Genomic DNA, 15,702 nt, shown 5'->3' with positions numbered 1-15,702 from the left:
GGCAGCAGCTGTAGTCAGCTTTGAGGTATATAAACAATCTCCTGCTCTTTTGTATTGGACCTGCAGAGTTGTGGCTATCTAAAATATGGTAAATATGGTTAATTTTTGGACAGTAGGTGGCATAAAAACAAAAGAAGAAACTGAAATGCGTTGCAGTGTTCATGTGCTAGCAAACAGTTGAATGCAGTACTTACTGTCAGCTTATTTTCATTGTATTGGAACAGATGGTCTGACACGTGAAGTTCAATTGGCTTGGTCTTCTTTGACTCCTGAGTAGTTTGGCTCTTTAGATGTTTGCCTCTCTCCACCTGCTAGGTGCTAGATTTTGCTGTCTTTTCTCATAGACAGGTAGTGTATCATGGGTTTTTGGAACTTTTGAAACAGTCTAACAAACAGGCTTGATGATATCAGTGCTTCAACAGTTCAACCAATGAGTTTAGACACACAAAAACAATTGGTTAGGGTGAGGAGAAGATCTGAACATTTTATGAAGTTTCTGACGTGGTTTCACACCAACAAATGTTAAATCGTCACTTAAATATTTTTCATATATGAATCATGGCTGTTGTTTTTCACCGTGCTGTTGTCCATCATAGTTGAAAACATGCAAGTGCAGTCTGCAAAAAGCACGTCTTGAGGAAAATGCTTCTCAGGAAGGAATTACTAATCCATTACCATGACTTACATGATTGCACTCTTCAAGGGGCTACATGTATCAGTTTGTAATAGTTTACATGTATGAAACACTCTTTTATTGGCCGGGTGTGAGCAGTCTGAAACGTGACAATGAGAAACGAGTCCTCCACCGTCTGTCTCCACTAACAGAGAACAACAGTAGCTTATGTTTCCACCAATATAAACTAATGACGGGCTTCCAGCACAACACAGAAGTTCCACAGAGTTATCGTGTCACTTACAGATGCTGCCATGTCCATGACGTTGTGTGAGCTCTTGAGCTGCTAACTGCCTTCTTCTTGTCATTGTCAGGGTCAGATGGTGGCACGAGGGACCTACAGTGAGTTGCAGGGCTCTGGACTAGACTTCACCTCCCTGCTTAGTAAAGAGGAGGAGGTCCAGGAGGAAGAGAGGCGGGGCACGACCCCCATCTCTATCGCCCACTCACTCTCCTCTATGTCCTCACTGGCCTCCTCCAAGTACTCTTTGATTGAGGGAGCAGATCCACTGCCGGTGGTAGGTACATTTCGGAACATGTCTTGTTGTGCACTCTGTTAGCCACTAGAGGGCAGAAGGTGCTCATCTTTCCCTTGCTGCACATTGCAGCCTGATGTGAAGTGTCGCTGGAGAACTGGCGTTTACTCTAGTGTCTATCTGTAGGTAGTGCAACCAACGGAGGAAGAACACCGCTCAGAGGGGAACATCGGCCTGCGTATGTATGTCAAGTATTTCAAGGCTGGCGCTAACTTCCTGGTGCTCTTGGTGCTCGTTTTACTCAATGCTCTGGCACATGTGAGTTAATCTTCTACAATTAATTTAATGTCTGTTTTCTTTCAGTTTTGGGAAAATGGAACACGTAATTGATTTATTATCCATCTATTCAATGATGTAAATCTCAGTCACATTGGTGAATGTTTTAATGTCTTTTTTTATGTTTGTTTAGATAACATTTGTTCTACAGGACTGGTGGCTTGCTTGCTGGTGAGATGTTTTCCTTCACACCCTATAAATTCACGAGAAAAGCAGGTTTCTTAAGCTAAACCATCGTATTTGCTCAGACTGGAAGTGGTTGATGATTTAATCGAAGACGACTGAACCAAACATTTTTTTTTTGTATTATCCGTCACTTGTTGAAACTGACCTTGTGCTTCAGGAGAAGAGGAATGTGTTTTGTATAGTGTCTCTATGTTGCAGCTTTCTTTCTTTCGTTGTGTTTATTTGTCCTTGTGGATTTGTGGTTCCTTTGTGACTGATTCACAGGGCCTCTGAACAGACGCACATCAATGTGACAGGGCACCTCAATGGCAGCTTCCCTCAGCAGCTGGACCTTGACCTGTACCTAGGTGTTTACGCAGGTGAGGCTCACTGAGCGCACATTGCTTTTTTGTGTACTGTTGAGGCTGTGAATACACCAGGCATTCAATGAACAGATCCACAGTTCTTTGGCTGTGGCCCAAGGCCTTCAAGGCCCAGTGTATGCGTACATGGGCCTCAGCTGTACAGGGAGATAGCCGTGCCTTTCTAGTTCTCGGCTGTTGGGTTGTTCTGATTGTCTCTCTGTGACTCCCAGCCTCTTCACCTTTTCAAGCTTTGTATACACAGTGGTAGATCAGCATTCAATAATGAAAAAAGACATAATTGAAGGAAAAACTTACATGGAATATATCTCCCTTTCTTTTGTAATATTCAGCATTCTTAATAATGCCCCCTTGAATGCATAGCTGACCTTGGATCAGGCACGAGGACAGAATTGTAGAGTGCTGATGGATATTTTTTTCTTCTGTGCTTCAGGGTTAACAGCTACTTCTGTAGTGTTTGGCTTCCTCCGTAGCTTGCTCTTCTTTAATGTCCTGGTGAGCTCGGCCCAAACCCTGCACAACAGCATGTTTGACGCCATCCTCCGGACCCCAGTGCACTTTTTTGATGTCAACCCGATTGGTAAGTAGCTTCCCACCTAAGGTCTCATTTAAAATAACTGTTAACTAACAATTGGTTTTGCAACTCGGTCAAGGTGATGCAGGAATGATGAGATGATTGTGAGATGTTAACCTGCTGGAGAAGTTCTTATGTCTCACCACTAGAGAGCAGACTGTTACTTAATTTGTCGTGTTTAGGCCCAACATCCATATGCTTGACTTAGATTCAATAGTTTGTCATTGCCATGAAGTTCTATATGATATGATAAATCACATTTTGAAGTATTACAAATTTCATTTAAAATTGATATAATTTTATTATACTAGAATAAGAATTCATATGATCACAATATTGTTAAAAATTGTCAATCCAATTTATATTTAAATTGATATTATAACCGATAACTATTAATTAGACAATCTGATATGAGCTGTAATATAAAACTGCACTACTGCACTGGTTCAAGCTTAACCGTGTTTTTCTGTGCGTGGGATTTATGGGATTTAGTATCTGACTGTAAATGATATGGCGTCTTAAAAGTCGCTGCTGATAAGTGAAGCCAGTGTAACCAAGAGGCCAATTCAGCCGTAAAAAAACATGTGATATGACTTCGTATATGGCTGTGAAGTATTTAAATGTAAAGAGAGCCCTATCTTTTTATTGTGAGCCTGAACAAAAAGCAAACAATCATATTAAATAGATACTGTTTGCACTAGATCTTGGACAGTGTTGTGTTTGGACTACAGAGCTGTGTCAACACAGATGTATTTGTCTTGCGCGCTGTATCAGAAATCTTCGATTATTTCATTAGCTTTGTAGGCTGTAGTTGCCAGGTCAATGGAGTGGGCAGATGGACATAATTTTAAAAGTGAGCAAACACTCTAATTATATCTGACTTTACTCAGGGAGGGCTGCTGTGTTTTTTTTATGTTTTTCTTTTTTTTTTCTCTCCAGGCGTGTTTCGCGCCACCTTTCAAAACAGAGCCCAAAAAAGCAGAAAGCGAGATTTTTTGAAAGCTTGTTTTGCTCTCCTTGTTCGTTTGTTTTTTTATGCCTATGATTTTATGGTATTAATTAAAGACCTCTTTTAATTAGGTGAAGTAGTGTCACTACAATCTGTCATTCATATCCAAAGTCAACTGTCAAGTGGCCCACTTTGATAACTTTAATTTTTCTGGAGCATTGTTCACCTGTCAGTAGATAATTACTCAGCCTAATCTCTTCATAGTGACATGCATGTACAACACAATCAGCTCGGGTGGGAATTCTCAACAAGAAGGGGAACTTGTATCTGTATAATGAGTCATAATAAGCCGGTAACACAAGTCTAAATATGATTTGAGGGTGTTCAGGAGCTTGCGGTTTCTCCTGGCATTAGGAGGGGGTGTAGCGACAAAGCTTTCCTTTGCAGAGCTGTGTTTGGAGCAAACACCACAGGTCTTAATCTTTGGCTTTTGTTTTTACTGCTGCCGCTGCGGTATGCATTGGGCTACCTGACGGCTTATCTGGGTGTGCCTTGCTCGGCAATCTACGCACGGGAGGAGGACAAACACTTTGAATAATGTAATAATCTGTTTAATAGCGCAGCAAAGGAGAGGCTTAACATACACTGCTATCTGATTGCTGTTGTGCTGCTATCAGTTAGCATTGTATGACCAGTCCAGTCATTACAGCTTGGCCTCCAGGCTGGCAAACAGCACTGTGTGTCTGACTGGATTTATAGACAACTGTCCCATAGAGAGAGAGAGAGAGAGAGAGAGAGAGAGAGAGAGAGACAGAGAGAGAGTGTGTCTTTTGTCCTTTGTTCAACCTGCAGTAGATTAAACATGACCTTTTTTTTATCTACACAATATAAATAAGTTTCACTCATTTCTGTTATATATTTTTTTTTATTGTTCTATTATTTCTGATCTTCCCCTGATTTTTTTTTTTCTTTATGAGTTCATCCATCGTTCAGTCGAGTGAAACAGGATAGATCAGGACAAAGACAGCTTCTTTTTAATCTTTCGTTCTTAAAGGTGCACTGTGTCGTTACAGGGAAGAAATTCTAATCGGAAGCAAAAAAATCTACATTGACAAAAAATGTTTTCATGACTGAATAAACAAACTGATTTTGAAATTCCATCCGGTTTTAATTTGTTTATATGTGGCACCTTTCTAGCTTCAAACAGTGCCCTGGGGACCTCATTTTCCTCCGAGAACAGCTTGTTTATGCACTTATGAAAAAAAAAAAAATCTGAGTTTGTATTATTACCTCATTAATATCGTAAATATGAGTTTGAATTTCTTCTCCGCAAACCACATAGTGCCCCTTTAATGTTTCGCTGCCATTACAGGCTGCTCTCACATCCACCGCTGTCTTACAGTAAGTGCGAGCAATTTGTAACCGTGTGTTCTTAAGGATTTGACAACTGTTTACATGTGTAAGTGACAGGTGCGCCGCTGCTGAACAGGGCCCAGTGTTTGATAGCTTGTCCACAGAGTTAAAGGTTACCATTTCAAGCGTCACTGCACAAAGGTCTTATTTGTTATTCTATGAATGTGGTTGGTAACAATAGAGCACAGCAGAGGTGAATTATGATTGATGGAGAGGCATTGTAGCTCCCTGTATCAGCCACCGTGCCTTTTGAATCATGTTCCTGTGTTATCTTTTTTTTGCTGTGTGGAAATATTTGATTTCCAACTTGGGGCTTTTGGTGATTGTATTTTGTAGCATCACCACGTGATACATTTTGTTATCGATATCTAGGTGATAGCACAACGGAGTGGCATTTCCTCCCTTATGTGAATTTATATAAATTGTTGCTCAATTTTTAGCAATATGTACAGTCTTATTACAGCTGTTCATCCAAATGTGATCCAGTTAAAGCAGCACAGACAGCAGTGGATGTGTTGAGCTGATGTTGATCCCTGTAATTTAGTGTCATTGAGTGGGCTAATCCCCTCAGAGACTGCAGGCCAGGGCTTCAGCTCATCAGCACAGTCGAGGAGTGGAGTTTCAGTCAACACACACACACACACACACACACACATGCTCATACACTCCTACCGTCCCCCGTTTCACGTCGGCATAGTGGGCCATCTCGCTTGCTAGGCGTCACTCAGTTGCTGTTGACGCAGGGAACATTAGATCTTCTGTAGTCGGTGATGTGAGATTCTAATTGTGTCTACAGAGGCAATGTTTTTAATGTCTGTATTTCAGGTCTGGGATGCAAGAGTGTTAAGAGCGAAGTGGAGAAAGTACTGCAGAGAGGATGATGATATCGAGGTGTGTAAATTGAATGTGGAGATGGAGCCGTGTGTGTGTGTGCAGTATGGCTGATAGGGCTCCCCCTCGCTCTGCACTTCCACTATTTAATTGCATGAAAGGGAAGGAGAGGAGATTGCAGGAGCCTGGCGGTGTGAGCGAAGAGAATGGATTTAGAATGTATTAGTATTGGCAGCAAGGTGCCGGCGGTGGGAGGCTGCCCCAGGCCCCTGGGCCCTTCATGGAAGTGCAGGTGAGCTGTGCCACCTCCAGCCTTGGCAGCCCCCTCCCCAGTATTCCTTCATTATCGCACTTGCCTCACTGAAAGGCCCCTCCGACTGCACTGGGGCCCACACATGGCGCGGCTCTGAGTCGTCCCCTTATCTTGATGTTTACAGGGAACAGCGATTTGCCACACGCCCCTTTCGAGCCGGACCCCACTGTTCCACTTCTTTAAGTGTGATTCGGGGGCCCTGCTCACCTAATATCTCCTCCTAAGGAGCCACCTTAGTTGGGAGGGCTTGATATTTCCTGAGCCTGAAAAAGTGGTGCAAATCACCCCTGGAGTCTTAAACCATGAGAAATTGTTTGATACTAATGCTGCTGATATCCTGAAACGTCTATACCCCTCTCGACACAATAGGTGATATTGTTGACAACCACCCATAGTGATTGAAGCCATTGTCCCATACCGATCTTACCTCATAGGCATTTCCATGCAGTGAATGTCTTTGTGTAACTGCATCACTGTAATGTATCCCCTCTATAGTCTGCGGAGGATGGAGAAGGGTCCCTTTACCTCATCCCCTCTGAAACTCTGTGTTAACTGAGCCGCTTGTCAAACAGCTGATAGCTGACTGATGTTCTCTGCTCCAACACCCTCCAACCATGGTATGATGTAACCCGGAGAAACCTATCCTTTTCTTATTGGCATTGTTTGTCAGACATGCATGAATTTGGGTCATCTATGGCTTAGACAGTGAAATTACATAAAATATTATTGGATCTTCCGCAAACACAGTTTGACAAGTACTCCCCCCATTCCCACACTAAAGCAGCAATATTCGACACTAGCATAGTAGCAGCTTTACCCCCTTCGCTCGAACTCTCCCCTCGGGATGTCTGTATGCTAAAGGGGCACTCACACTGTGAATAAGATTAGTCTGCCTCCAAGTGTACAACATGCTTACGCCACTTGACTTTGAATCAGTCCTGATTTGGAGCATTGCTGGGTTGTTGCGGGGAATAATGCTCTGGCTGGGTTTATGCAATGGCTGTTATGGGGAGCCCGGCCTCGTCTGCATGCATGTTTTTAGGCGGGAGCGGTATTTTGGATAAAGCTGTAAGCTGCTTACGGCCGTGGAGAGAGGTGATTACAGGGCCCACCTCCGTAGGACTGACTGGGAGGCTGGGAGGCAACTTTTAGGTCAGTGGTGCCACGGCTTTGCCACGCCTCCGGAGTGCCATACCGCCACATTGTGCCAAGATGTTCCCTCTCTCTCTCGGTCTCCTGTACCAAGTCCCACCCTGTTTCACGGCTGATTCTGCAAGGCTAGATAAACTCATCTGCATGCTCGCACAGTTGGTTTCACTTTATCAGGGGTTGTACCCTAAATATGTGAGTGCTGCTTTATTTATATTCTTCTCAGACAGATATCATTGTTTGCTTAGTGATGTGTCACCGTGAGAGACAATGGATTGCTTAAGCACAGTATGAAACATTATGACACTATTTTGGAGGCGCTTTGACAGGGAATATACGCTTTGGACTACACACACACACACACACACACACACACACACACAGCAGATCCAAACTCAATCGTGTCTTTCAACTCGTGCCCAGTTCTAGTAGTGGCGTCGCGGCACCGATCCGGTACTTTATGTCTGCCACTGAGAGTCTGAGGGCTTCCTTCAGGGACAGAGATAGAGAAAGGTTTTCTGTCTTGCCTGCCTTTAGGTAGTGTAGTGTGGGGATTTGCTATCACTGACCCTGCAGTAAACAGTGTGTGAAAGCAGCAGGAGTGTAATCTTATGTGCTGTGGGATCAGAATAGGGGGAGCAAAGTTACTAAAAGGAGCCTGAATAAAGGGACTGCCACAGCACCTGCAGAGCACCAGACAAAAATAATGAACACCTGAGCAGATTGGAGGCAACTCAATTAACGTCACTGACACTGCCAGTCAGAACATAAAGGGCAGGTACGCGGCTTCTGTTGCCCTTTTGTTTCCAAACAAAAGGTTCCCTCACGTATTCAGTCAAGAGTAGGGCAGTCTTTATGTAATGCTAGACAAATAATGACTCATTGTTTAATCTAGCTCGGCCTGTTTATCATCTAATATCTCAATGTATAAGCTCTTTGCTGTTAAATTGGTGGTAACAGTTACTTAATAGTGGAGTGAGACTTTAAGTTGCATTACATCATTATGGGGAAGACATTTTAATCAGAAGACAAAGATCTTCATTGACTGATTCACTGTATGCCTAAAACAATGAATTGAACAAACTCTCTTTGTTTCCATGACAAAATAAAGTGAATAAACACTGACCTTAAAAGGCAACACAATTTCATGCTGTTTTACTTTGTTTATATGTGGTGGACCCTGCCACCTTTCTAGCCCTAAATAGTGTTCTTGGGATCTCATTTTCCTCAGAGAACAGCTTCTTTATTCAGTTATGGAAAAAAAATTATATGGTATTATTTCCTCAAATTAGAATTCTGAGGTTGAATTTTCTTTTGGTCAATAAAGAATATCTAACTATTTTAAATAGGTACTATGTAGTTTTGGAGTCAAAGTCAGACTAAGAATTTTCATATTTAGAATATTAATGAGGTAATGATACAAACTCAGAAATATTTGTTTCAACAACTGAATACAGAGGCTGTTCTCTCAGTAAAATAGGTCCCCAGAACACTGAATAAACTGAATAATCAAACTGACCTTAAAGGACTTTGGCAGACCTTGCCACCTTTCTAGCTTCAAACAGTCATAAAGACAAAGAGAGTTTGTTTATTTACTTTGTTTAAGCATTAAAAAAAAAAAGTCAATACTTAAAATGGCCAAAACTATGTGAAGTAAAGTGTTTTTACCAATTTCATTCTGATTCACTTGACATCTCTATAGCCAGTAAAACAGAACTCTGCTGTCAATTATGTGATTCTATCTTAAATCTACTGTAATGTCATCTAATCTGTCCCCTTGTGCTATTTCCCAGGAAGAATCCTCAACAGGTTTTCGAAGGACATCGGTTACCTGGACTCTCTGCTCCCATGGACGTTTGTGGACTTTATCCAGGTGAGTCTCACCTCGGCAGGTTTGGTCGCTGGCGCTGCAGCAAGGGAAGGCCATTTCATGCCTGGCTAAACCTGCTTTGTGGTCCGGGTCCCCTAATCTGGAAACAATTACTGTAGGATTACCCGCCAGCGCAGCCCAGCGCCTGCACAGATTTAATAAAAGTGTGCACATAGGCTGAGGGCGTGGCTCCCCCCTCAGTGTGACACAACAGAAGCGGCATCTTCAGAGAATGTGTATGGAGACTAAGCAAGTGATTGGGAGAGAGAAAAAGGTACCAAAGAGGAAATAAAGGCCACAGGATGATGGGTGTGATGTGGAGGAAAAACAGCGGGGAAGGAGGAGGGGAGGGTGACAAGGATGATGCGTTGAGTGGCAAAGAGAAGAAGAAGTGTGAGCAGCAGGCGTACGATGTGTTTGCAGGAGTGGTGGAGGGGGAAGGGGGACAGGTCAGTTGGAACAGATCCAGAGCGCGACTTGCCCCCTCTCAGGCGCAATTCCCCTAATGCTCCACAGTCTTACAGGCCTTGGTAGCCAACGGCCACCCTGGTGCATAACCAGGTTGGGTTACCGAATGCCACCCTGCCGCCTGTGACAGCCATCTCCCACGAAAAGGCCGCGGAGAAGAGCCAGCTCATGCACCTAGCGCCACAAAGAGGGGAATGTTTGCCGCACAATTCGAGGTAGAGGAGCAGGCGTGGCTCTTTGGTTAGGGCCAAAGAATAGAACAAAGGCACGCTGAAAATGAATCCCCCCTTCACAATGCCTGAGTGATGTTTGTGGCAGATACCCATCTCACAGTAGACAAAAGCCATCTTAAATGCTCAAAGCACAAAAGATCATATGCACAAAAGCTTTTTGTCTGCTATAGTTTCCCTCATTTTGATAATAAGGTGAATAATAGCCGGAGTGAAATAATAACTTTGTAGAAGGCCCTCAGCTCCAACTTAAACCAGTGAAAGTAGACTAGGTCATGACAGAAAAGAGACTTAGTTGCACACTGTACTTCATATACGAGTGATTAGTTATGATGAAATACAAGACCATGCTGCTGTGTAGAAGTCAATGATTGGATTTCATGACTGAAGAATGAACTGTCGTATTAAGACTAGATATTTTGTGCTGCTACTTTTGAAGGAGCGCGAACTGGGAAGTGATTGTGCTCGCTGACAAAGGTGGTGTCCTTCAGACAAAACACCTTTGTTTATGGCCGCTCTCTGCTCTTGTTTGCAGGTGTCTTTCATGGAGCGGCCTTTAATGCTTTCAGGAAGGAAGATTTTCACTCTTTTTATCAAAGTATTAGCCGCGCAGAAAAGCTGCTGATCCTGACCATTGTTGCTCATTCGTGGAGGGACATTTCCCCATAGTCATTGTTTAAATGGTTGTCAGTGGGGAATAAAGTGAAACTTCATAAACAATGCCCTAACTGGTTTATCTCCCTCTATGGGGAGAGGCCGCTTCTGTGCTGGGGGATTTGCACCAGAGCCCCCCCCCCCCCCCCCATTATGGTGGAGTAAGCACTTCACAGCCCCTCAGCACTGCCCCCATACCCGCCTAACAAGGGGATTCCCTCAAGCTGGGCGAACCTGGTTACACCCCAGAGCCCTATTTTTTTCACAGGTCTCATTTAGTAGTAATTTAGTGTATTGGGAAATAGGCTCTTTCTCTCCCCTCTTTATGGTCAGGGGACAATAACAGAAATGTCAATTAAAAACACCTCAGGCTTCGGGGACTGTCGGCTTTTGTGTAGACTTGACCTTTAAATCCTGGGTTGCCTCTATTTTCAGAGAGGGGGGCAGAGGCGGAGGGCAAGACAATGTGGGGTGAGTACAGAGGTCTTTCAGGGGAGGATTCTGTGTGAAGGCTCTTGACCAAGTCACACCACTAACTGTGGGGTCCACATTCGTAGGTCTTCTTAACCATCCACGCAGATTCAGTTTGTCAGCATGTGTGTGCTAAGCAGTGATGAAAGGTAACAAAGTCCATTTACTCAAGTACTGAAATTGAGTACAATTTAGAGGTGGTTTCACGTTCCATTTTCTGCTCCTTTATATTTCCACTACACTGAATTGTGTAGGCAAATATTGTACTTTTCACTCTATTGCATTTATTTTATAGCTTTAGTTGCTGGTTACTTCACAGATTACATGCTGCATCAGACTCAATTCTATGTGTAAGTTCCTCTTACTTTTGAAAGTTAAGTACATCTAATGTCAGACTCCTACTCAAGTACTGTTCAGATGGGTGACTGACACTTTTACCAAAGTAATATTTTAATGAGATGCCTTTACTTGATTTAAGTATGACTTTCAAGTGCTTTTTACAACACTGATGCTGAGACACTGGCTACGTAACTTTCTTTTACGTGTGAGTCTCACCAGTGTTAACGCCATGTACAGCACATAAACACAGACTCATAAATGAATCCCTAAAGTTGTGTGGTGAGAGAGAGAAAATAGTTCGCCTGCATGTGAGAAAAGAGTCAACGTGCATGTGTGCAGGATGGAGCAGCGAAGATGCACACGAACACATAGCAACGAGGTGGCCATTGTCTGGAAAACACTGGCGGGTGGATCGTTGTGTGTGTCTGTGTATTGTGGCACATTGTGTGTCAGGCCCTTTCAGTGGCTTTGTGGGATATGAGAACTGCTGACGTAACCGTGAGCGCTGTAGGATGGGATTTCACTGGCTTTCTCTGCTTCTTTACCACGCCGGTGACAGAAGAAGTGAAGAATGCACCGGCTGCAGGCATTACACAGGTTATCCTGAGAAACACAGGAGACGGCCCCATGTGGAAACATATAGGCTGTGCCATAAATCCCCCTGAGCATTGTTTTTATGACAGCACCATTGTCCTCCTGCAAGGCGAGACGATTTAGATGTTTAATTGAATTACTTGTCAAATTGGTGTAAAAAAAAGCAACAGTACAACATTGTGTGTGTGTGAGTTTGACCACTCAGCAATACCACACACGGTCATTTGATGGCGAGCACCAGCCAGCAAATGCTACAAGTGTGTGTGTGTGTGTGTGTGTGTGTGTGTGTGTGTGTGTGTGTGTATGTGTGCGTGTGTATGTGTGTGTGGTCTCCTATGATGCTGTGGTCCGGCACCTCAGCTGCTCTGACTCAGACACACAGGCCTGGGAACTTACATAACAAATCTAATCTTGAATCTCGCCTCATGTCGACATGATGAAGATAATGAATTCTTCGCTTTCTGCGAGGGACTTTTTTTTGTCTCAGTGAATTGCCGAAAGTGTGTTTTTTTGTGTTGTTTTTCAAGAGGAAAAAGGAGAAAAGAAAGAAAGGAGCGATGACGGGATGAATGAATTTTCTGGACACAAGTGATTTATAGCAGAGGGAGAGAGAGTGAGAGAGAGTCAGAGAGAGTGAGTGAGAGAGGCCGCATTTCAAAGCCTTTCTCTTATTTCCAAAATGGGGTTGGAAATCAGCAGCTTGACTGAGCCCAAATAAGTGACTTCTTTTACCTTTTCACAGCACACAAAGGCCTAATCCTAGGACTACTTGAGCCACCAATGTAGACAGCGACTGAGACCACCACAGTATGTGTCAGACCCTCCTCACCACACACAAAACACATTGACTGCAGCTTTATGAAGTGAAAATGGCCCAGAAAGGGAAAATGTGAAGGAGGTGTCCACAGTCGTTTCTCCCAAAGAAAAGGCAGCAGCATCTGGGCATTTAATGCTAAAATAAAGCCCAAAGACAGAGCAGAAAGGATTGGGTCACCTCCATTGTTCCAGAGCCCGGGTGGAACAGCCCTGTTTTGTTTCAGTACCACTGACCCTTGCGACTTATTGTGCCGCTCTGTCACGGAAAAGCGTGGAGTTAGAAAAAACAAAAATTCCAGCGATGACAGAGGACTTCTTTTGAGGAATTTTCTTTACCTCGCTTTCCCCTCATTTCCTGTTTTGTTTGCACTTTTTTTTTTTCTCTCTTTTCCCAGCGGCAAATATTCCACACTGTCAGTAAATAAAGGGAGGATGAAAAAAGGAGTTGTAAAAAGCCTACTGATTCCTCATGTCCGGGGGGATGTTTAATTAAAGGCAAGTGTTTATTTTCTGCTGCGGAACAACAATCGCTATCATTGCCGAACACAAATATAGCAATTAACTTCAATTTTCTACATTTATTTGGACATCAAAGAGCTGATAGAATCATTGAGAAAATAAAGCAATTAGGGTCAGCGGAGATCTCAATGGTCTTTGGACGCAGCAGTGTGCCCAGTTTGCTTGAATGACTGAATCGCATGCGTGCGGTAGCTTTCTTTTCTTGCTAAAGAGCAATTAGCGGTAATTCTTTATTTAAACTGTTTGTATACAAAACCTTTCATCCTTTTATCCACTTTTATGTGCAGCGGGATGTGGCTTTGGGAGTTTTCTGTTCCTGTGTGGTTTCATGGGAGATATGGATGTGGTCCGAGGGGGTGAGGTGTGCGCTCGTAGGATCCCCTTATCGGACTCATCTGTGTGTAGTGTGGGTGGGGGCCACGGTGTTCCCGATGCTGACACGATAAGCGCCAGACCACGCAAATGGATCACATCAAACGGGGGGCCTTGGCGACAGCGGGCCCTGGGGAGCAGGAGGAGGCAAAACTCCTATCTAATGGTTCCTGTTCCTCCTGCGTCCCCTCAGATGACCCCGCCGCAGTGTCAGATAAGCCCGTCCTCGGACCTTTGGCTGAAACGGGCCCAATTAGAATTTAAATGAGCCAATCAGCAAACATGAATGAGCAGTGTCACCAATCAGAAAGAGGAAAAGTATATATGATAAGACATTTGTTCAGTTAATATTTGATCCCCTCTAGGGAAGGCTGGATAACACGCAGTAATGGCTCATGTGCCTCCATCTCACTTTGCAGTCTGGTAGCCTTCCATCAAGGCTAAGATTGAAACTTATGTACTGTGAAATTCTTGGGATCAGTTGTGCTCAGTAGCTTCCACTCACTGTTTGATTGTGTGGGCTCCACTACAGCAATGGTTAGACTAGTAATACCCTCTTATCGGGACTGCAAATGGAATTGAGTAGCTTTTCATCATAAAACTACACTGAAAGTGATCATGCTTAAATGTGTGCTTAAGTGGAAGATAACATCCGTAATTAAGGCGCTAAATTAAATTTTCATCTCTCTGGGCTAGTCTGAGACCACTGAAGGTAGCAGTACGATCCTAATCTCCACGTCTTAGGATTCAGCTCTTAGGAGGATGTGTCTAATTTCAGGGTGTGAGGTTTCAATTTTATCATCTATCAATCGAATATGAAATATGTAACACAGTATACCTTTTCAATTGAGAAGAAATGGTTCATTGCATATTCACTAGTAGACGTGAAGTAATCAGTTCATTTGCTGAAGTAAAAGTATCAACGTTGCGAGTTGAACACTCTCCATTATAGGTCCTTCATTCAGAACAATACTGAAGTGAAAGTTTGGAAGGGAAGAGTTCCCAGTCTAAGGGGTAGGGTCCCCTTAAAGAGTTGTGAGATCAATATAAGGGATTGTGAGCTGACCACTGTTGTAGGCAAGAAAAATTATGCTTAATAGACTTTTGCTGTTTTTTGAGAGCCTCATACTTTTAAAGGGCCAATTTGTACGAATTTGCCATAGTCTTAATTAAAAAGAAAAATGGGACTTTTCTAAAAGAGTGTGAAGAAACAACAGTGTTGATATTATGCAAAATACATCAGTGCATTGTGTTGCAGAGATTTTTACTGAAGGTAGCATGCTAACCAGCTAGCACCTGCCTGCCCTGTTTCCTTATACCACTTTATGCCTCAAGTGACGACAGCCTAATGGCCCTCATAGTTTCAGCTGGGTTGTGTAGAAGCAGAACGTTCACTACTCTGTCTAATTAGTAAACTAGCTAACTTCACAAATTGTCCAGTAAATGAATATTTTAACACCCATTTTTCTTACGTTTTTCTTGCACTGGGCTTGAAAGCAACATTTTAATGTTGTTGTTGTTGGTTGACATGGAGCTAATAGCTTATTTGATAGTTCAGTCTATGTTTTATAGGGTACATAGTATGTTATACATTACATTAAATATCCTCATCTGTGAAGTTATTATACAAGTTAGATAAATGTAACTGGTTTAAAAAAAACAATATTTGCCACTGATATTTATTAAGTACTGTGGAGTATCTGATACCACCACACATGGATGGGCAGTGGTAAAAGCATGACATTATTAATATTAATATTAGTAATAACAGATGTCAACTTAAGTTTCTAAACACAGTGCAGGTGTCATCAGACTCACTGCCTCCAATCCTGTTGAGGCACCTCTGGTATCCTGGTCTCGATGTGTCACAGAGCCAGTAACACGGGTGATGAGTCACTGTGTTGTTGAGGGCTGTGTGGTTTGAGTGTGATGTATCAGACACCCACAGTGTGGTTCCCAGAGCCCTCTGCCAGTCACTGCGGCCATGCCTGTTGGCCGTCTGCTCTGCCAGGGAGGCTTACGGGCCAGAAGTGTTGAAGGGAAAGCCCAGGAGAGCCGGGGATATGAGCTGCAGTGGCCAAGTGGTAAATTCTCACCTGCTACTAAG

The 15,702-nt window shown here is 43.2% G+C and overlaps 1 protein-coding gene across 12 annotated transcripts in view; it reads left to right on the top strand.

Annotated features, from left to right (window-relative positions):
* LOC119025958 (multidrug resistance-associated protein 4-like) overlaps positions 1-15,702 on the top strand; it is a 71,940-nt gene that overhangs the window by 12,568 nt on the left and 43,670 nt on the right. For 11 of the 12 annotated variants that reach the window (XR_005076975.1, XM_037109993.1, XM_037109995.1 and 8 more), the window contains 6 exons: positions 988-1,191; positions 1,336-1,467; positions 1,619-1,656; positions 1,936-2,030; positions 2,467-2,613; positions 9,056-9,135. Coding sequence is in view for 11 of the 12 variants with exons in the window: in XM_037109993.1 (XP_036965888.1) it covers positions 988-1,191; positions 1,336-1,467; positions 1,619-1,656; positions 1,936-2,030; positions 2,467-2,613; positions 9,056-9,135 (696 nt within the window). In the remaining variant the exon portion in view is untranslated. Of the gene's footprint in view, positions 1-987; positions 1,192-1,335; positions 1,468-1,618; positions 1,657-1,935; positions 2,031-2,466; positions 2,614-9,055; positions 9,136-12,630; positions 14,887-15,702 lie in introns of those variants that run through there. The other variant, XM_037110003.1, reaches the window with a different exon arrangement.

Source organism: Acanthopagrus latus, chromosome 9, assembly GCF_904848185.1.
Source record: "Acanthopagrus latus isolate v.2019 chromosome 9, fAcaLat1.1, whole genome shotgun sequence".
NCBI classification, from domain to species: Eukaryota; Metazoa; Chordata; class Actinopteri; order Spariformes; family Sparidae; genus Acanthopagrus; species Acanthopagrus latus.
Note: the sequence above shows the minus strand (reverse complement) of the source record. Positions and strands in the feature narration are given on the sequence as shown.